This window comes from Musca domestica, unplaced genomic scaffold (assembly GCF_030504385.1).
Source record: "Musca domestica strain aabys unplaced genomic scaffold, Musca_domestica.polishedcontigs.V.1.1 79, whole genome shotgun sequence".
NCBI classification, from domain to species: domain Eukaryota; kingdom Metazoa; phylum Arthropoda; class Insecta; order Diptera; family Muscidae; genus Musca; species Musca domestica.
Genome location: NW_026712406.1, coordinates 1,112,251 through 1,136,054, shown reverse-complemented (window position 1 = coordinate 1,136,054; position 23,804 = coordinate 1,112,251). Strand labels below are relative to the sequence as shown.

Sequence of the window (23,804 nt, the reverse complement as noted above, 5' to 3'; positions counted from 1 at the left end):
TCCGTCAAAGTCGCCCATTGTGCCGCCATCATCTCTGGAAGAGCTTCATTGATGTGATGGTCTTTGGCAAAAATTTCTGCTATCAGTTGTTTGCCGGCCTTTGAATAAAACAGTTCGTTTCGGAAAGAAAAGGAAACTAAAAAAATCGTAATAAAAGTGGTTCCCCATCTGTCGATGTTAGTCGTATTGGCGGAATTTTTGTCAAAGTCGTTTTTTGTTTTCTTCTAATACTCTCTGCTGCTGTGAAAGTGACAAAGGCATCGCATTTTGTGTGGAATCAGAGTGTATGTATGTGTGTGTGTGTGTTGTTTGTTGTTTCTGTTGTCATGTCTATGAAAGAAGAATTTTGAGTGTTCAAATAATCGTCATCGTCACCATATTCATGGAGGAGATGCGAAACTAAACGGGAAATTTTCGATGTCGCCCGCCGCCTTCATCTCAATCTCATTGAACACCGAAAACATACTCTGGCGTACCGAACACATTATTCTCACGTCCAATAATAATAATAATAAAAACAACAACAAATAAAAAGAAAAACAAAAAGAAAAATTAAAACAAAAACAAAAAAATTTAACAACAAACAAAAAAGTAATAAAAAACAAATAATATAGCGTTGCTCTGCCTCTGCTTTTTCGGGAGGGCTGCTGCGACGTTGCTCCATTGGCTCTTAGTGGTTTGTGAATGATGTCCATTGTATTAGGTGCTGCTGGATGGGTGGATGGATGCTGTGGCACCCACCGGTAAATGGGTAAATGCGTTGCCGCTCCCACTCTTTTAATCATTTGTTTACATTCTCGGCCAGTGGTTGCTCTGCTGGTGGCGATGGTGATGATGATGATGTTGTTGCTGATGATGATGATGATGATAATAATGGTGGTAAAACTGGGGTAGCCGTTGCCGTGGTGGTGATGGAGCGCTTTGATTCAATTACCTTGCGGCCAAACGCAACGGTTGTCAGTAGTCGTGGTCGTTGCTTGGTATTCTTATTTGTACTTGGCGTTAGCGCTTATTCGCTGGAGGCAACCGATGATGATGATGATGGCCATGCTTATGCTGCTACGATTTCACAGGTTTGCTGTTCGCACGTCCGCAGGGTCTGTCAGTAATGACATAAATTTAATAAGATTCAATCTGGTGCAAAGTGTTGATGACTTTTTAATTTTCCACTATAAATCGAGTACGCTTGACACCCCCCCCCACCGCCCGGCTGCTCCATTGCCCAAAGGCAGTATTCGGAGTCCAATAATAAAAAATGTGCGTATTTTTGAGTTGAATTTCTAAGAAAGAATAAAATCATCGCAAAAAACTGAATCTGAAGGTAAAAAAGAACCATCGACGTAAGCATCTGAAATTGGTATGTTGAAATATTTATTGCTTTTGGCGTTTTCCAAACTTTGTTTTTTTTTTTCGTTTGAAGTTCAAAGACTCGAGTGTTTCATTTGTTTGTTGATTGCAAATTGTGGTTTTCAGTTTTATTTTTTTTTATGAAATTCAAATGTGAAGATTGGCAAATTAGTGAATTTATGTTATATATTAAAAGAAATGTTTTTGTTTTAACTAATTAAATTAACACCTTGTTTCTGCACACCCTACAGCTCTATGAGGTGTGGCTACTTTTTGTGAGTTTGTTGATGCCTCAAAATTTAAAAAGTTCAATATTTTAATCTGCCTATCTTCAGAAATTTATTGGACCTATTTATGCCAACACTTTATAATGCGAAAAAAACTGTGTTAAAGGAAACAAGTAAGAAAGCAGTAAGTTCGGCCGGGCCGAACTTTGAATACACTCCACCATTTCGAACGAATTAGGAATTTTTCAAAAAAAAAAAAAAAAAAAAAACAAATAATATATAGACAAATTTATGTCTGGGGTAAAGTACTCACAAAGAACTCCTTGTGCAGAATTTCAGAGAATTCCGTTGAAAAATATGGCTAAAATCATCAAAATACCGATTATGGGGGGTACCGTTATATGGGGGCTACACGATATCGTGGACTTATATAGATACTTATCTTCCAGGGGGTAAAGTACTCACAATGAACTACTTGTGTGGAATTTCGGACAATTCCATTGAAAAATGTGGCTAAAATCATCAAAATAACGAATATCGGAGGGTACCATTATATGGGGGCTATACGATATCGTGGACCTAATACGATACTTATCTTTCAGAGGACAAAGTGCTCACAAAGAACTCCTTGTGTGGATTTTCAGACAATTCCATTTGAAAATGTGGCTAAAAGCATTAGAAAACCCGAATATCGGGCGGTGCCGTTACATGGGGGATGTACGATATCGTGGACCCATATAGACAATCAGGAGGTAAAATGCTCACAAAAAACTTCTGGTGTTGAATCTCAGAATGACCCAATTTCCCGACGAGGACGAATAACCAGTGTGGGGTCGGCGGTAGGGAAACTGCATGGAAAATGCTGAATTGCACAAAAACCATAATACCTGAGTTTTTGGGGCGGGGAAAGCCTCGAGGAGTACTCTCTAAGCATATATGACTTATATTCCCAAATGATTTCAGATAGCTGCGTCATTGGGCGGATACTCAAATGAAAGGTCTCGAGGAGTACTGTCTAAGTATATATGCCTTTTATTCCCAAATGATTACAGATAATCGAATTTTTCCGATTTTCTAACCAAAGTGGGGTTGGCGGTAGGGAAACTGCATGGAAAATTCTAAATTGCACAAAAACCATAATAACTTAGTCTTTAGTGCGGGTTCTCAAATAAAAGGACTCGAGGAGTACTGTCTAAGTATATATGTCTTATATATGCCCGATCTCGATAAAATTTGACAGAGGTATTTTCAAGTTGTATCCGATGTCCGGTATCAAATGTCATTGTTGAGAAGTGCACATCACACATGTGATGGCGATAACACCAAATCGGAAAAATCATATATATAGGAGCTATAGCTATATCTGAACGGATTGTCAACATGTTTAAAGTACTTGTTTCTACGATGAATTCAGTCGGAATTGCCAACATTCAGATAATTTGGGCTGATATCGGCCATTTGGTGCGCAATTAACCCGAAATCGGTTGAAGATATATATGTGAGCTATATCCAAATATGAACCGGTCTTTATACAATTTAGCAAAGGTATTTCTGGGCTGTGTCTGCTATCTGGTACCAAATATCTTTTTTGTGGGCTGCATATTACGAATTTAAGGGACTTAAACACCAAATCGGACGACATACACAGTGAGAGTTAAAAAAATCTGCACCAAAGCCAAACGCCATATTTTTTACTTTTTTTTTTTCAAAATTTTATAAATGAAGCAAAAAAGGTCGCAAATAACATCAAATTTTAGAATAAGTAAAAAATTTTTTCGAATTGTTCACTTTTGGCACGAATTATGGCCTTCAAATGGCCAATGAAACCGTCACACGCTGCCCGAATGTTGCTCTGCGGTATTTTGGCCCATTCCCAGCGAAGCGCTTGCTTGAGGTGATCGACACTTTGGTATTTTTTAGTGCCAACCTTGTCCAACGAATTGGTATCCGGAGATTTTGGTGGCCATTGTGCGCTGGAAATGAAGCGAGGAACATCATTTTGTAACCATTCTTGGTTGGCATGTGCTGAGTGCGATGGTACTGAGTCCTGTTGGAATGTCCAAGGTCTGCAGCCAAAATGTTTGCCCAAGGCCCTAATACACCCTCCAGAATATTTTCGCGATAATATTCGGCATTTATTCAGATGTCACGGTCGATTAAAATGAAAGGAGAGCGAATATTAGGATTTGCAAAGTTGGAGCAAAATCGGGTTATCCTTTCTCTTTCTGTGCAGTATTTTTTTTTTTTTTTTTTGAAAATTTCGACTTTTTGTGAAAGAGGTACCAGAAGGAGTGGGTCGATAATGCCTCTATTGTTTTGCCATGACAATCGTTGATTTTTTAATACAATCTTATATTGATTTTTTTTCCTTTGATATTAGAACGCATGTAAATGCATAAGTTTTTAGATTCTGCAGAACAGATTTTCTTCAACAGAATTATCATGTCCATTGATTCTTACGCTACATTAATTCATAAGTACTGGCAAAATATGTTCTGTTTCTAAATAGCATTTATCTAAAATATAATAACCAAAACGGGTTAATTGCATTATTTATTTGCACAATTTTTTTTTGCATATTCCTTAATGGAATATTAGAACAATTATTGTATTTTCATTTAATCTTTTGCAAAATCAAAACAAAAAATGGCGTGCAAAAAAAAAAAACAAGTAAAAAAACATTAAGTTCGGCCGGGCCAAACTTTTAATACCCTCCACCCTAGGGTAAAAGAACATTAGAAAAAATGTGGCAAAAAACATTAAAATGCCGAATATCGGGAGGTACCGTTATATAGGGGCTACACCAACACGTGCACCTATAATTACAATGTTTCGCCACACGAGCTAGGACCCATTATGACCCACAAATACCAACTTTTACACAAATCAGTGAAAAAATGTGGCATAAACCATCAAAATACCGAATATCGGGAGGTACCGTTATATGGGGACTATACCAGAACGTGGACCTATACATGCAATGTTTTGCTACACGCTCAGGGAACCGTTGTGACCTACAAATACCAATTTTCAGAAAAATCCGTGAAAAAATGTGGCATAAATCATCAAAATACCGAATATCGGTAGGTACCGTTATATGGGGGCTATACCAAAACGTGGACCTATACATGCAATGTTTTGCCACACGCTCAGGTACCCGTCATGACCTACAAATACCAATTTTCAGATAAATCCGTGAAAAAAGGTGGCATAAATCATCAAAATACCGAATATCGGGAGGTACCGTTCTATGAGGACTATACCAGAACGTGGACCGATATATCTCATTTTCAATACCAACCATCCTAGGGACAATACACACACTTGTGCCAAATTTCAAAGGTCTACGTCAAATAATGTGGGCTCTATCGTGATTTCAACAGACAGACAGACAGACGGACAGACAGACAGACGGACAGACAGACAGACGGACATCGCTAAATCGTCTTAGAATTTTATGCTGATTATGAATATATATACTTTATGGGGTCTACGACGAATATTTAGAGGTGTTACAAACGGAATGACAAAGTTAATATACCCTCCTACCCATGGTGGAGGGTATAAAAAAAAACGCCAATCTGAAAATAAAATGTGTGAGTTTATACGCGACGAAAAATGCAAATCATTTTTTTTGTTGTTGTTTTGTCAACGATCGCAGACAGTGATCTATTCACCCAATCCGCCAGTCGCAGACGATGGATGGATGGATAAATGGATCAAAACAAACAATGAACAAACATGATGTGGGCAATGATCTCAAGTCAAATTTTATTTACCATAAATTTATATTTTGGCCCAGTAACGGGACAATGTAGTGGAAAAAAGAAGAATATTTAAAAAAAATGTAAAAAAAATTGAAATGTATTTTGTTGTTTGTATTCTTGTAAGAGCCGACAATTTTATCGAGTTCATCGTTTGCGTCACAATCATGTCCAGTTTATTTTCGAAATTGTATCATTGCCATTTGTAATGTCATTGTCTTGTGAACGAGAGGAAAACAAAAACAAACAAACAAAACAGCATAATGAATGCAAACAAAATTTGAGCGGAATATTTAAATTTGATGATTGTTTACTGTTTCGATTAATTCGTCTAATCGAAAAACATGAAGGATATTTCTCATGAAGGTTAGTTTACATATTAGATGTGTCTTGTTACTTTGGCTGCAGGAAAAAGTCCAGCAACATCTCTCTGAGAGAGTTAGTTTTATTCTCTTTGGTAAGAAAACTGTGAAAAGTAAACAGACGAATTCCTTGCAAAAACTTGCAAGCTGGTTTGTCAAAATAAATCAACTTGTCAGCCATAAAAAGAAATAGAGCTCGCAAAAATAAGCCGAAAATGGAAACAATTACGCTTGCCATTACCAAAATAAAAATGTTTTAAAGTTACTTGTCCAGGTATAAATCACCAGAAGGAGAAGAAGAAACTTTGCAAGTGATTGCAAGAAGAAATTTGTCCAGCAAGAATTTGTAAACTATCAATTAAAGAACTTTCAACATTTCTCTCTCGAGTTGTGACATAACTGACTGATTGAGAATCAACATCCAAAAGAAGTGGCCGAATCTAGAATTTTGGACAGTCTTGGCGCGTAGCCGTATGATAAGGCTGGGTTTTCTTAAAATTCGCACTAAAAGGGTACCAAAAGTACCCCCAAAAGAAAAAATTAAATACTGTGTATTGGACAAACGGAATGAATTATAATTCTGATATTTGGAATGAGAGTCATTGATGGAATGCAGAATAGATATACTGGAAATTTAAATTTCTAAAATGGTACCATTTGGTATTATGTCAACGGATATTGTTAAAAACTTGAAGTTTGGTATCAGAAACAAGGTTGGAAAGTAAGTTTGATATATGAAGGTGGTTTTGGAATTGTGTACTAAGTGTGCAAACTGTATTAAATGGTATTAAATTTGGAACATTTTGGTTTAGGATGAACGGATGAAGCTGGAATTTTGAAAATATGTCTTGGGGCCTTTTTGGTGGTAGATTTGTGACAAAGAGCATATTTTTGGAATGTGTACTACAAGTGCCCTAAAAGTAATAGTACTATATTATTGGGTGAACATATAGTGGTTGAAATCTGAAATTTAGTATTAAGGTCGCTGTTCATGTGTAGCCTGGACATATTGAGGTGGTTTGGGAAATATGTACTATAATTGTACGAAAAGTACTAAGTAGTTCTAAATTTGGTATTGGGTGAAGGAATAGAACTGAAATCCTAAAATTTTGATATAGATATCACTGTTGATAAAGGAGTCTCTTTAAAAAACTAATATGGGTCTATTGTGCCGTACAATGGCTTTACTAAAATCCTTCTCGGCAAACTTCAAAATTTAAGATTTTGAAGACTTTTTTGTGTAAAGGTAAACATTTTCTTATTATTCTTTGCTAAAAAAAGAAAAATTTGAACTTAACATAAAAAACCTTGAAAATGGAAAAAAATTGTCACATGTCCTGGTGGACATACACATAAGTAAGTATAAGCCGGTTGTGCTCTCTAGACTAAAAATATTGAAAGAAGATGAGCAGTTTACAGATTATTATATCCGGCATTCAGTTGCCTTAAAAAAAATTCTTTAACTGTTTCATTTCGTTTCGTTCGCTCCTCAAGAGTTGATATTTGATATTTGCAAATACTCAGCATTGACCTACGTTTCATAATTTTCGTCACATGCCCAGCATATGCTGTTATCTGCACATCCTATAAAAATCAGTTTGTAGGCCCAGGTGGCCCCTAAGGATAAATATAATAAATCTCTAAAAAGTTCTTAATTTTTACCTCATTGGGGTCTCCTCATAAGATTTTTGTGAGTTTTCCTACGTCTTCATTGTTCCATAGGGATATGTGGGCGTTTTTATACCCTCAGCCATATGGCTAGAGAGGGTATATAACGGTATTAGACCCTTGGTCTCTTTGGACCAACTCCGTTTCAGGACATTTGGAGTCGATCTAGCGATGTCCGTCCTTCTGTCTGTCTGGTTTGTGCGCACGATAACTCTCCAATTTTATCGAATTCGGAGATGGGCAAAATCGGTCCACTCCTTCTGGTACCTCACCTACAAAATGTCAACATTTTCAAAGAAAATAATTTACTGCACAGAAAGATAAAGGATAATACGACTTTGCTCCAACTTTGCTAATTCTAATGTTTGCATCAGTGCTAGGTCAGATGCGAAAGTGGACAATATCGGTCAACTCCATCAAGTTCCTCCCCCACAAAGGGTAAGCATTTTAAATAATTTTAACTCTCATAAAATGTGATTTTAGAGGTCCGATTGTATTCAAGTACAATATTTTTATAAACCCAAGGTATTGTGTGAAGATGGAATATATCGGTTTACTCCTTCTGGTACCTCCCCCACAAGGGCTCAACATTTTGATGAATATTCAAGAAGTTCAGACTTGGCAAATCTCAATATTTCCATCAATACAAGATTTGTTATTAAGATGGTACTGATAGGTCCATTTTTTCCTTTTATCTCCCCCACATAGGGCTCAAGATTTTTACGAACAAACTCTTAAAAATAGCGAAATAAGCATCCAACCCTCTTCAAATTCTGTTGTGAAGATGATATATATCTGCGAACGCCTTTTGATACCTCACCCACAAGGGGTCACCATTTTCAATACTTTTATTTGTCAGCGATTCTTTACAGCTTGCTATATCTAAATATTTCCCTCAACCAGAAACTTGAGATGAATATGGAATTTATGATTTCATATTAAATTGTATATAAATGTTCGATTTTCTTGTAATTTTGCTCATATTAATATTTTTATCGGTATTAGATGAAGTATGAAAATGAAATACATCGGTCTACTAAAAATTATCACATATCCCGCATAAAGTGAAGTAAGTAACCAATATAGTCCAAACCTGGCACTCACAATATTTATATCATATTCATTTAGGTCCAACAATATTGGCTAAATGGAAAATATTGGCCTATTCTTTCGGAACCTACGCCATAGAGGATCAACAATTTGAATAATCATTACACAAAATATATTTAAATAATCGAACATTGGCTGTGAGGGTATACATCTGTCGGCCATATCGACTGATACGTTTTATCTTCTTAACTTGTCATTTCACTTCTCTATTATATAGATAGAGTAATAATTCTTTATTTCGGATAATGGAATTTCCCTGAAAAAATTCTAAAAGTAGAGTTTAAATTCTTTAAGAAACTGAACCTACAAATAACAACGTATTTATTTGAAAAAAATCGGAGGTACCTTTATACGGACGATATTTCAAATCAAGATAAATACCAAATTGCCGCATATTTGCAAAACTATTAGATGAGCTCTATACTTAAATATGAGTCGGTCAAGTCAATTGTCAATATTGATCAAAAAATATACTTTATTTGGTCTGGCACGAAGATTTCGAGGTGTTAAAAAGGAATTGAAAATTTATTATTTTAACGATTTCACTGCATTTATAGTTATAATACATGTGGCTCTAATATTGAATTACGGTGCTGTTATTTTCAAGGGGTGAATACTTAAAGTTCAGTCCGGCTGAAGCTAACACATCTTTGCAGGTCTTTAATAAATTTTGCCCTTTTTGCCCCATAAAACTGGTTCTGCAGCATATTTTTATTTTATGTGCTGTATGCTTGAACTCTATGTTTCCCTACCCTTAATTTCGTCATGCTACATGGTTAACTGCATTATGCCGCCTTTTTCATAAATTCGTAGCAATGTATGTCCCCCACAATTTTAAGAGAATTATTTCGCACATGTTTACATCGCATAGATATTTACATGCATACATACATACATTGCTATGTATGTACAATCGTAGTTACTATGTCATTGTTGTATCTCATGTAAATTTTCGTTTTTCATAGTTCCATCAAGAAGTTACAATCATTTCATTCATCAGTTAGCCAAACATTCATACGATTTTTGCATACAAACGATGGAATAGTAAATGGACATTGGGTCGTATTGAAAGAATTTGTTGATAAAAAATAGTTGCAGAAAAAGGTTGGTCCTCAGACATGTACGTACATGCAGAGTATGACATTGCTATATATGTAGTTGAAATCACAATTTTGTTTTCATACATACCTATGTTGTTTGTCCGGATGAATGTTTGATACGACCCAATAAATCTACCCTACACATTCATTCATACAAACGGCCATTGTACACATCTTTCTTTTTTTTGGAATTCATATGGAAATTGAATTAATTGACCACAGCTGTCACAACAAACAGTTGTTTAACCTCTGGAGAACTTTGTCAATGAAAAATGGCCAAGCCATGCTGAGTAAATAAATTTTCTTCATGGGAGATAAGCGCAATATATCATAGAATGCTTTTACAAAAACCGACTGATATTGAAATATAGCAAATGCTGTAACAAATAATATTTGTTTTTAAAGATTTGTATTAAATATTTTTTTAAAAATATTTATTTATTGTTTTCTTTTGAAGAAAAAAAGTAAGCTTTTGAATAAAATAATTATGTAATTATAGGGTTGAAACAAAAAAGTGTTCCAAAGTGTGCCAAATGGCAAGACCCTCACAATAATTAAAATCAGGGGGTATATTTATATAAGGGTTGTACCAATAGGTGGACCTATTTTGATAATTATACCCTACAGCACATAGTGTCTTTGTGTAGTTGCTTGTAACATGGAAAAGGATGCGAGATAACCCCATAGTTACTTTTGAGGGTTTTCATAAAATCACTTTCTGAGTCATTTATGCACGTCAGTCCGTCCGTCCGTCTGTCCATGTATTTTTGTGAACAAATTTTCCAAACAAGATTTGTTTGGCTCAAGTTCTTACCCAATTGAAATTGGTGAGAATCGGTTCAAATTTACATATAGCTCCCATATACAGCTTCAACCAATTTTGGTTTAATTGTACACCAAATGGCCAATATGAGTCCAAATGAACTGAATTTTTGGCACATCCTACAGAATTCAGTCTAGAAGCAAGTACATAAAATATGAAAAAAAAATCGGCTCAGATATAGCTGTAGCTCCCACATATATGTTTCACCCGATTTGGGATTTATGTCCTTTATATGCGTAATATGCTCTTCACAAGAATGATATTTGGTATCAGATACAGCCCAGAAATACCTCTGCCAAATTGTATCAATATCGGTTCAAATTTGGATATAGCTCCCATATATATCTTCAACCGATTTCGGGTTAATTGTGCGCCAAATGGCCAATATCAGTCCAAATGACCTGCATTTTGGCATATCCGACCGAATTCAGTCTAGGAGCTACTACATCAAATTTTGAGAAACTCGGTTCTGATATAGCTATAGCTCCCATATATATGTTTCATCCGATTTGGTGTTTAACTCCCTCACATTCGTAATATGCATTCGACAACCATTATATTTGTTACCAGATACTTATAGAGCTCGGAAATACCTTTGCTAAATTTTTCGACATCGGCTAAAATTTAGATATAGCTCCCTTATACAGGGTGAGATAAAAAAAACTGCAACCAACTTCAGACTGCTGTCATTCCTAAGCCACTCGACCGACAGCTGTTAAAATTATTCGAGTGACATATTGTTGACAAGCGTGCAAAAGCATTTTGGAGAGAATTATCCAGAAAAAAAGTTATTCGTGATGGAATTCAAGCGTGATAGTGTGATTTCTTTGTATTTGGCTGGAAAACCACAAGTGGCTATCGTTAGAGCACTCCAGCATTTAAATGTGAATAAATCTTTTGTGTCTCGTACCATCGCTCGTTACCGTGATACTGGTAGCGTAGCCCGACATCAAGAAGGTGGACGGAAGAAAACAGCAACATCAGCAGAAATGGTTCGAAAAGTAAAGAAGCGACTTGATCGAAATTCGCGTCGCAGTGGCCGAAAAATGGCTCGTAAGCTGAACATATCGCAATATTCCATTCGGCAAATATTGGAAAAATGAGCTCGAGGTAAAGCCATTGAAATTCCAAAAAGTGGTAGAACTTCCACCTCAACAGAAAGAAATTAGACTCAAAAGAGCTAAAGAGTTGCTTCGAAGTGTTGAACTGCCGAATTTTGGTTTTCTCTGATGAGAAAACATTCGTTGTCCAGCAGTTTGCAAACAAACAATCGTGTTTACTTGCCAAAGAAGTCAGCTGAAAATGTGCACCTCCGGTTGGCCACCATAACTCAAGCGCCGGCCATGGTAATGGTGTGGGCTGCCATAACAGCCGATGGTCGCTCTCCGCTCGTATTAATCGACCGTGGCACCAGAACAAATGCCAAATATTATCGCCAAAATATTCTGGAGGATGTATTAAAGCCTTGGTCACGCAAACACTTTGGCCGCAGACCTTGGACATTCCAAAAGGACTCAGCACCATCGCACTCAGCACTCGCCACCCAAGAATGGTTACAAAATGAGGTTCCTCGCTTCATTTCCAGCGCACAATGGCCAACAAAATCTCCGGATACTAGTCCGTTGGACTATTGTGTATTTTGGAAAGCAAGTTTGACACTAAAACATACCAAAGTATCGATCGCCTCAAGCAAGCGCTTCGCCGGGAATGGGCCAAAATATCATAAGGCCATATTTCGTGCCAAAGGTGACCAATTCGAACAAATCTAAACTTATTCTAAAAGTTGATGCTATTTCCGACATATTTTGCTTTCATTCAATAAAATTTAAAAAAAATGTGAAAATTATCGCGTTTGACTTTCTTGCAGTTTTTTTTATCTCACCCTGTGTATGCAAACCCTTTTATGATTTTGCATAAAATTGGATATAAATGTTCGCTTTCCTTGTTATTTTGTCCATACCAAATATTTATACCCTACACCACATAGTGGCAGGGGTATTATGTCTTTGTGCATTTGTTTGTAACATGGAAAAGGAAGCGAGATAGACCCATAGTTACTTTTGAGGATTTCCATAGAATCACTTTCTGAGTTGATTTATGCATGTCGGTCCGTCTGTCCGTCCGTCTGTTCATGTATTCTTGTGAACAAAATGCAGGTCGCATTTATTATCCGATTGAGATGAAATTTTCCAAACAACATTTGTTTGACCCAAGGACAAACCCTATTGACGTTGGAGATAATCGGTAAAAAATTAGATATAGCTCCCATATATATCTTCGTCCGATTTGCCTTTTATTGTGCACCAAACGTGTAATATCAGCCCGAATATTATTGAATTTTGCACATACAACCAAATTAGGCCTGAAAATAAATATGCCAAATTTGATCGAAATCGGTTCAGATATAGCTATAGCTCCCATATATATTGTTCATCCGATTTGTTATTTTTGTCATCCGCAGCCGTAATATGCACACTGCAACAACAATATTTGGGGAAATATATCAAATGCAGCTCAGAAATACCTTTGCTAAATTTTATCGATATTTGTCCAAATGGGATGGAATTTGGCACATACGACCGAATTTAGTCTAGAAGGTAGTATGCCAAATTTGGTGAAGATCGGTTCAGATATAGTTATAGCTCCCATATATATTGTTCATCCGATTTATTGTATTTGTTACCCACAGCCGTAATATGCACTCCGTAACAACGATATTCAGGGAAATATATCAAATACAGCGCAGAAATATCTTTGCCAAATTTTATCGAGATCGGTTCAGATTTGGTTCAGATTTAGTTTCCATATATATTTTTATCCGATTTCAAATTAATTTCGCTCCAAATGGGCAATACAAGTCCGAATTTAAAAGATACAAATGCTTCGGCATATTTAGTCCTTCGAATGAGCGTGTATGATTGTATGATTGAATTCTCCCATAAAAACTTTTAATTATTAAGTGGAGTTCAACTAAATTAGCAAAGTGGTGTAGGGTATCATAAAATCGGCCCCGCCCGACTTTAGGACTCTCTTTACTGGTTATTATTATTATTATTATTATTATTATTATTATTATTATTATTATTATTATTATTATTATTATTATTATTATTATTATTATTATTATTATTATTATTATTATTATTATTATTATTATTTCTCAATATTATTATTATTGTTTTTATTATTATTATTATTGTTATTATTATTATCATTATTATTATTGTTATTATTATTATTGTTATTATTATTATAATTATCATTATTATTATTATTATTATTATTATTATTATTATTATTATTATTATTATTATTATTATTATTATTATTATTATTATTATTATTATTATTATTATTATTATTATTTCTTTTTTTTTGAAAAACTTTCCTTTTGTTCTGGAAAAAATCACCCTTTACTTCATTTTGATACCATTAAAGATTTAACTAACATTAGCAAATTTCCCATTGGCCAAAATTATAAACACAAAAACAAACAAATTCAATTTAATTGTCCTTCAAAGGATAAAACATTTATTTATTTATAAGATTCCCAACCAAGCTCAGCCAAAGGACTTCAAGGCATGCAATTTTAATAACATGGCTCTAATGTTGTTGACAAAATAATGTCATCAAAAATTTACTTAAATTACATCTTAAGCATGCCGAGAATAACAAACAAAGCCCCCTTTGGACGGAATAAAATACTTGAGAGAGGGAACATCCGTTTCGTGTTTGTTCAGGGTTTAAAAGTAAACATTGGAAATTGTATCCTTTTTAGCATGCCAAAGGAGCTGTCGCTGCTGCGTCTGCTGCTGGTAGGAAACCAGCTAAACCACACAAAATCATGCTTGTTTGCATATCATTTTGTGGGTTGTAAATCCATGTGTAAGCAAACATAATCACGCTCCACACTCAGTCTCTCTTTCTCTTACAAGTGTTGCCCATATGGGTAGGTCAATAAAGTTTCAATTACCTTCGCTGGAGGGGAGGGGAATGGAAGCCAACCATTAACAAGTGTAAATTTAAATAAGTGCTAAAACTAACGAGTGTCCTTTTTTCGACCCCGGGTTTTTTGTGTGGGCAAATATTGACAAAGGACGTTATTTTTTTCTTCAAGGAAGGCGGTTCAAGTTCGAAAATAAATGAACTTTATTGAAACATTATAGTTTAATTTCCTGTTTCCCGGTTAAAAGTGATTTCCTTATTTGAAATTACACTTAAGGATTCTTTCAATATACATAATTACACTGTGATTTATTTAAAGGACATGCTTGGGTGGTTGTCGATTGTGCGATAATGAAAAAGGCGTGAACTTGTGTGCCTTGAATTTGTGGTAAACCACATTAAAAAAAAAAAAAAAACGGTAGAATGACAGGAACGCTCATCAATGTAGTTATACTTAATATACAAATTAAAATAACAACGAGACGGATGTATACACTTTCGTATTATATTGATTACCAAAGATGACACTGGATTCCACTTGCAGAACAATTTGGGAATTTTGGGATTTAAATAATGTTTTTCAATGTTTGGTACAATGCAAATATTAATTGCCACGCCTTTCCGCTGTTTGGCAATTGCGAAGCAACGCCCTCTCTTTCCCTACCCATTTTACCTTCATAGAGATTATGATTTTTTAATGAATAGACAACGTAAATGTCGATTCAATGCTGTCATCAATTAACCTCAAAACTGATCTCTGTTATCAAATTAATTGAAATATTAAAAAAATTAAAGCGTTCGTTAATTGCAATTGCAGTGACTATGTTGTTCGTAGTGCAATGTGCGGTCATTTCATCTCAAATATGACAATAAAATATCGGATGAAGATATAAATATGGGAGCTATAGCCAAATCTTAGCCGATGCCGATAAAATTTAGCAAAGGTGTTTCCGACCTCTATAAGATATCTGGTAACAAATATCATTCTTGTCGAATGCATATTACGAATGTGAGGGACTTAAGCAGCAAATCGGATGAAACTACAGGGTGAGATAAAACAAAAACTGCAACAAAGTCAAACGCCATAGTTTTTACATTTTTTTTTTTAATTTTATTGAATGAAAACAAAAAAATTCGGCAATTGCATTAAATTTTAGAATAAGTTTATATTTGTTCGATTTGGTCACCTTTAGCACGGATTATGGCCAATGAAACCGTCACAAACTGCCCGAATGTTGCTCTGCGGCATTTTGGTCCATTCAGGGGGAAGCGCTTACTTGAAGTGATCGACACTTTGGTATTTTTTAGTGCCAACCTTGCTTTCCAAAATACTCCAGACAGAATAGTCCAACAGAATGAGCTTTAAACAGTATAAATCGCACGATACAAACGTCCCGAACCTGAAATAAAAAGTTTACCGAACTCGCCTTTCAATGAGTCCAGTATTAATCGTGCTGTGTGCGATGTGCCACCGTATTGTTGAAACCACATGTCATGCAAGTGAAGCCCTTGGATTTTGACCAAAAAATTTGGATATCATCTCACGGTAGCTCTCACCATTCACATTCATGTTACGATTCGCAGCATCTTTGAAGAAGTACGGTCCAACGATGCCATTAGCCCATAAGCAGCACCAAAATATGACTTTTATACCCTCCACCATAGTATGGAGGGTATATTAGTATGGAGGGTATTATATATATTCTTGATCAGCATAAAATTCTATATCGATTTAGCTGTGTCCGTCCGTCTATCCGTCTGTGAAAATCACTCCAGCTTCCGAACAAAATGAAGTAAGTTGATACAATTTTACTGAAATGTATATTATGTCTGCAGGACTTTTGGTATTAAAAATGGGCCATCTAGGTCCATGTTTTGGTATAGCCCTATATAATGATACCTCCCTATTTTCGGTATTTTGGTAATTTAAGAGAGATTATTCACCGGAAATGTTTCAAATTTGGTATTTGAAGTTCCTAAGACAAACAATTGTCTGTGCAGGTCCACGTCCACGTATAGCCCTCATATATCTGTAACTACCGATATTCTGTATTTTGATGATTTTAGCGACATTATTTTTCGGACTTGTTTCAACTTGTTTGAAGTTCGTTATGTATACTGCAGCCTAAGTCAAGAAAATACGTTATTCTCCATTTTTATACCCTCAGCCATATGGCTACAGAGGGTATATATCATTTGATACGGCCAAAACGTGCCTGGTCGAAATAACGGTTTTAGACCCTAGGTCTCTTTGGACCAAATCCGTTTCAGAACATTTGGAGTCGATCTAGCGATGTCCGTCCGTCTGTCTGAATGTCTGTCTGGCTGGTGCGCACGATAACTCTCGAAAGGAGTATCCGATTTGGTCCAAACTATACTATACATCGTAATATCTTTGTCAAACTTAGACCGAGTTCGGAGATGGGCAATATCGGTCCACTCCTTCTGGTACCTCCTCCACAAAAGGTTGGAATTTGCAAAAAAATATTCTTTGCACAGAAAGAGAAAGGGTAATCCGATTTTGTTCCAACTTTGCAAATCCTAATATTTGCGTCAGTACTCGGTCAGGTGTGAAAATGGACAATATCAGTCCACTCCATCAAGTACCTCCTCCACAAATGGTAAAAATTTTGATTAATTACAACTCTCATAAAATGTAATGTACGAGTCCGATTGTCTTCAAATTTCACACATCCCAATATTTATGTTAACCCAAGGTCTGGTGTTAAGATGAGCCATATCGGTCCACTCCTTCTGGTACCTCCCCCACAAAAGGCCGAAATTTGCAAAAAATATATTTTTTTGCACAGAAAGAGAAAGGATAATCCGATTTTGCTCCAACTTTGCAAATCCTAATATTTGCATCAGTTCTAAGTTAGGTGTAAAAATGGACAATATCGGTTCACTTCTTCAAGTACCTCCCTCACAAATGGTCAAAATTTTGAAGAGTTACAACTCTCATAAAATGTGATGTAAGAGTCCGAATGTCGGCCATCCCAATATTTATTTTAACCCAAGCTCTGGTGTTAAGATGGAATATATCCGTCCACTCCTTCTGGTACCTCCCCCACAAATGGTCGAAATTTTCTAAAAATATATATTTTTTGCACAGAAAGAGAAACGATGATCCGATTTTGCTCCAACTTTGCAAGTCGTAATATTTGCATCAGTGCTAGGTCTGGTGCGAAAATGGACAACATTGGTTCACTCCTTCAAGTACCTCCCCCACAATTGGTCAAAATTTTGAATAATTACAACTCTCATAAAATGTGGTGTAAGAGTCCGATTGTCTTCAAATTTCACACATCCTAATCATTTTATTAGCCCAAGGTCTGTTGTAAAGATGGAGTATATCGGTCCACTTCCACTTCTCTTGGTACCTCCCCCACAAATATATATTTTCTGCACAAAAAGGGAAGCAATAATCTAATTTTGAAAAACATAACGCTCAAAGAAAGCGAAATAAGGATCCAACTCTCTTCAAATTTCACACATAAAAGCATTTTTCCTAACACCAGATCTGTTGTGAAGATGCTATATATCTGCGAACACCTGCTGGTACCTCACCCACAAAGGGACACAATTGTCAATATTTTCATCTGTCATAAATTGCGAAACAACTCAGCGATTCTTTACAATTGATTTATCCATCTGCTATTATAATATTTATATCATATTTATTTAGGTCCGATACGAAATGAACAATATTGACCCATTCTTTGCCTATCTGCCTAACTTACAGCTTTTCGCTTGTTCTGGATTGTTAGCTTTTGGAATGCTTCTGGCTGACCTTCACTCCAAAATAGGTAATTCTGCATATTTACGTACCCATCAAGCCACAAATGAAACTGAGTATAAAATGGAAGAAGCGCCCGATGATCTTTCTTCCTCTTTGATAATAGGTCTGTCTGATTACTTCTCCTGTAGGAATTGTCCAGCAGCTTCTTTTTGAGAGAATACGGTACGAGTATGCACTATACCTGCATCACATTAGAATCTAATTTTTAGACCATTGACTCAATAACATAAAATAAATGCCATTCAGTTCGCAGTAAACCATCAAAAGCTGCAACTTTGCTGCTTATTCTTGTGGTTCTTCCCATTGGCTCAATGAATGAATGCTGGGCCTTCACAAAAAAAGTCAGAACTTAAATTTTATTAAATTATTTGCAAAAAAAAAATAGAACATTTTATTTGCCAGACATTTAAAGACATGGAATATTGTCTCAATTAAAGCGATAACCTTTGACCAGATTAAGGCTAGCCTAAAAAACACCAGATGTATGGGCCGATGAATGAACGTCATAATGTGTTTACATACATGTTTGTATGGATGTATGGACATGGAAATGTTTTTTTTTAAATAATTCTGGCCATTCAAAACATTGACAAGATAATAATTGTTTTTAAAATAAAGTACATGTACATGTGTGTGTGTGTGTGACTACCACAAAAGCACATGTGAAATATTTAACAAACCAACAACAAACAAATGAGATGAACGTCATTCTCAAAGGCCTGTCAGCTGGAGCCGTGTAAGTCATTGATTAGTCATGTGTAGTAAAGGCGATTTAGAGGCAATTATGACCTATCTCACACAACGGATCAAATTGTAAATGTTGTTGTTCGTTTCGATATCTTGAGAATGTAATTATGACGGGTTAGAGAAAAGCAAATGCAAGCGAATAACACGATACAATGGATCTGAGAAATAGTCTGTTTTTTGTGGATATTACGGACTAGTGAATAAATAATGGGAGTGTTTAGAAACATGGAGAAAACTCATACTTTTGGGGAACATTGAAAATGTTGTAAAAAATTAAGAGAATGCCAAATATTTTTGAATCGTCAAGGCAAAAAATTAGCGTTCCCAAAAAGCAGATATCCCTTCTCTAGAGTTAACAATGCATATGCTGGAGTCATATGTAAAGACATGTTATCTAATTTTATATGTATAATTTTTACAGCATATTTTTAGGAACTCCACATAACTAAATATTCATGATTTATAGTATAGTCTAATTTGTTGTATTAATAATATAATATAGTATGAGAAAATATATTTAATTATAATTTGTATTTATTATTGTTAATATGGTATATATTCTTTTGAGTTTAAAAAATTGTTTAGAACTCTTAAAAGTATGCTAAATGTAAAAAGTGAAAAGTCACTTTACATATGAGTTTAGCATAAGGTATAAATTGGCCAATTAGGTCTGACTGCATCAAAAAGTGGTCCAATATTGATATTTCTTTATAAAACGCGTTTCTACATAATAAGTACTCAAACTGCCAAAATTTGTCGAAATTAAATAAAACAAGTAAAAAAGCAGTATGTTCGGCCGAACCGAACTTTGAATACACTCCACAATTTGGAAATTTTCAAAAAAAATGAAATCCGTTAAAAATTCTTTTAAAATCGAATCGGTCTATACAAAGACATGGACCTGCATAGTCAGCTTTTGTCATAAGCCATTACGATATTCAAATAATACCGAATATAGGGAGGTACCGTCATATCGGGGTTATACGAAGACCTGGACCAGCATAGACAATTTTCTATCACAGTTTGTAGTACCTATTAGGAACTTCAAATACGAAATTTCAAACAATTTCAAAATACCGAATATAGGGGGGGTATTGTTATATGGGGCCTATACGAAAACTTGGACCTGTATGGACAATTTTCTGTCAAAGACTGTAGTTCCCATTACGAACTCTAAATACGAAATTTGAAACAAATTCGGTGAATATCAATAATCAAAATACCGTTATATGGAGGCTATACGAAGACGTTGGCCTGCACACGCAATTTTTTATAGGCTGTAGTACCTATTACGAATTCTAAATACGAAATTTGAAACAACTCCGTTGAATAATATCCCTAATATCGTCAAAATATCGAATATCGTGGGTACCGTTGTATGTGGACTATACGATATCGTGGACCTATATAAACATTTCTTTTCCAGGGGGTAAAGTTTTTTAAAAAAAACTTCTAATATGGATTTTTAGACAATTCCATTGAAAAATGCAGCTAAAATCGTCATATAGGGAGATACCGTTATATGGGTATTATACGATATCGTGGACCTATATAAAAATTTCTCTTCCAGAGGTTAAAGTACTTAGAAGGAACTCCTTTTGTGGATTTTCAGATATTTTCATTGAAAAATTTGGTTACAATCATCAAAATACCGAAAATCGGGGGTACCATTACATGGGGGCTATAAGATATCTTGGACCGATATAGCCCATCTTCGAACTTGACATGCCTAGAGACAAAAGACTGATCTGTGCAAAATTTTTTTGTTGCACGGTGTTATAAAAAAATGTTGGATAAGCAGATAATAAACATTTGACATTGTATTAATCCATTAAATAACATAAAATTACAATTTTGATTCGATTTTACCAACACTTAAAAGCGGAAAGCAGCATATATTTTGCGAAGCAGCTGTTTTCTTCTTGAATTTTACTGAATGATATTCGATTACATTTTGCATTGTTTTCATGCGAGAGAGATCTCTCATTATGCATCATTGAGTAATTTTTACTGGAAAAGTTATCGTACACACCAATTATCACCACAGCAATACTTAATGTATGACTGACGACAATAGAAAATTCGATCACAACAAATTGAGATAAAATTTGTACTTTGTTGTACATCAACAGTTTGACATATCCCCGATTCAAACACCACGAATTGTGGATAAGACTTTTCAATAGGTGCCACTTATAACTGTCTTCTTTTCGATTCAATATTTTCCTTTTTAAGCGTCAATACCGAGGAAAAAATAGGAATTACGTTCCATTTGAACAATTTTTAACACCCAAGTGGTAATTGGCGAGAATATGACTAAATTGAATTAACTGTGGCCAGCTACTCGATCCGAAGATAACAGCATTTTCGGTGACTGACAAATGCGTAAACAACAGTTCAAAAAGCGTATTTATTTTATGTCTCCCTTTTTGTTTAAGAAGTAAATTTCTTCATTTAACAAAATAAAGCAATGAGTGTGAATGATATTGTAACGAAAGAGTTTTTTTTGGGAGAAATGTGCTCTGAAATAACAAATTTTAGTAATTCCTCGAGAGAACTTTGGATGAAGTTAGTAGACTCTGTTGAAGAATAAGTTTTATTTTCAATAAATGAATTTGAAATTCTTATTGTACATAAAAAAATAAAAAAAATAATAATAAAATTAAAAAATAATAATAATTAATAAAAAAATTAAAAATGAGTACACACATAACCCAACTTTTGTTCAAGATATTACAAAAGCCAACAGTCCAGTAAATGAGAGCGAGTAAAGAGAACACGTTGACAGTTGAGTTACCGAGAGCAAGCAAAATCTTACTTGTAAAATATACTCAGTAAGAATTATCCAATAAAAATTAAAAAAGAACAGTAAATAAAGTCCTTAAGTCGGACGGGGCTGATTTTTTGATACCCTACACCACTTTGCATATTTTTAGTAGAGCTTCAAATAACAAATAAAAGTTTTTATGGGAAATTTGTGAGAATTATATAATACCAACTATGCTTATAGTTATAATTTAAAGTCCTAGGCATTTATGCCTTTTCAATTCCGGCTTGTATTATCCATTTGGTGCACAATTAACTTGAAATCGGATAAAGATATATATGGGAGCTATATCCAAATCTGTATCGATCTCGATAAAAATTGGCAAATGTTTTTCTCACCTGTATTTGATATATTTCCCCAAATATTGTTGTGATAGAGTACATATTATGGATTGGGATATATGGGAGCTACACCTATATCTGAACCGATTTCGATCAAATTTGGCATATTTATTTTCAGGCCTAATTTGGTCTTAAGTGCAAAATTCCATCCCATTTGGGCTAATATTGCACGTTTGGTGCACAATACAAGGCAAATCGGACGAAGATATATATGGGAGCTATATCTAAAGTTTGACCGATTATCTCCAATTTCAATAGGATTGGTCCTTGAGTCAAACAAATGATTTGTACAAAATTTAATCTGGATCGGGCAATAAATGCGACCTGTACTTTATTTACAAAAATACATGAACAGACGGACGGACATGCATAAATCGACTCAGCATGTGATTCTATGCGGATCATCAAAAGGGCCTACCTCGTTTCCTTTTGCCTGTTGCAACCAAATGCACAAAGACATAATAATATCCCTCCTACATTTAGTCATATGTCAGATAATCTATAGGAGCCTAGATGTAATATTAGGTACCATGTTTAAGTCGTCCGCCCAAGCTACAACTGGTTATAATAATTTCAAAAGTGAGAACAAGGCTCCCAATTCGCTAGCTGACTTTAGTTGGTGTACAGACAAGGAAATCTTGTTGATGTTTTATAAAACAATAGGTCGAGCTGAGGTCTGCTAAACAAAGGAGGATTATTCAGATATGCCATAACCTGAGAACTGCAACAGTCTTCCTCCTTACGACACCAGCAGACCACATGCAAAAGGAGACAAAGGTTTATGCCATACTTCAGCAAAATAGCATGCTTAGTGTTACCGTGAGAGTTCCGAATGATCGTAGAATTTCCCCACCCAAACATGCCAAGAAGGAACTAGGGGGCAGGCACTGAAGTTTTAAAAGATCCTCTGGGTCAAAAATATCCTCTAAAAGTCGTAAAATAACCGATACAATATGAATACCATGTTCGGACTCCATTACTTTGCTGGTAAATGTCGTAGGCAGCCTGTATAAACCAGGGTAGTTTTGATCCATTTACGGTCAGAAAGGAACATTTATATTGGGCGTCAAATGAAGAAGTCATCAGTTTGTATAGTACACCGCGTACAATATGAATGCCATCTTCGGGCTCCATTCCTTTGCAGGTAAATGATGTTCGTAGCCTGTATAAACCAGGATAGTTTTGATCCATTTACGGTCAGAAAGGAGCATTCATATTGGGCGCCAAAAGTAAAGTAAAGTGTAAAGTTTGTATAGCACACCTACCTATCTTACTCCGCAAGATTTATGACTACAACTCATCTAAGTAACTGATTTTTTTAACTTAAGGTTAGAGTCAGAATCAGATTAGCAACAATACAAGAGGGGACATCTATGTACATCAGCCTAAATATTCATATTCAGGAATACTATTACACTGATCAGTTCGCAGAAATTATTTGAAGAACATAGAGGGTACCATCTTCAGAATCAATTTCCAATTCAAAAGATGAACGACGACAGCTACCTCGACAATCCAGCGTTGGTTTTGTCACAATTGATATCTGAAGTTGTAGCCGCTTAAATTCGGCACCCGAAATGCCACCGAGAGCATCTACCCATCTTTACTACAGACGCAGCCTGGTTATCTGCTCCTTAAATTAGGAATTGGGCATAAAACTACTACGGACTCATACCCTACAAGTTACCCACTCTTTAAACGGTGCATCCGCTTCAATTCGTCTTGGACCCAAAATTCCACCACA

The 23,804-nt window shown here is 35.3% G+C and overlaps 2 protein-coding genes across 3 annotated transcripts in view; both read left to right on the top strand.

Annotated features, from left to right (window-relative positions):
• The first annotated feature begins 90 nt into the window (after nt 1-90).
• The window catches only part of LOC101893641 (aminopeptidase N), a 31,631-nt gene continuing 7,917 nt past the window's right edge, over nt 91-23,804 (top strand). The window contains exon 1 of one of the 2 annotated variants that reach the window (XM_059130721.1): nt 91-284. The gene's annotated coding sequence lies outside the window, so the exon portion shown is untranslated. Of the gene's footprint in view, nt 285-642; nt 752-23,804 lie in introns of those variants that run through there. The other variant, XM_020036258.2, reaches the window with a different exon arrangement.
• Nucleotides 615-1,345, top strand: LOC109612293 (uncharacterized). The gene is made up of 2 exons (XM_020036259.2): nt 615-743; nt 806-1,345. Exons 1-2 carry the CDS (start codon nt 685-687, stop codon nt 1,107-1,109), a joined length of 363 nt encoding a protein of 120 aa, XP_019891818.2. The 5' UTR covers nt 615-684; the 3' UTR covers nt 1,110-1,345.

Coding starts and splice junctions, on each gene's coding strand:
- LOC109612293 (XM_020036259.2), top strand. CDS start 685: ATGATGTCCATTGTATTAGGTGCTGCTGGATGGGTGGATGGATGCTGT. Junction 744..805: donor GGATGCTGTGGCACCCACCG/GTAAATGGGTAA, acceptor ATTCTCGGCCAG/TGGTTGCTCTGCTGGTGGCG.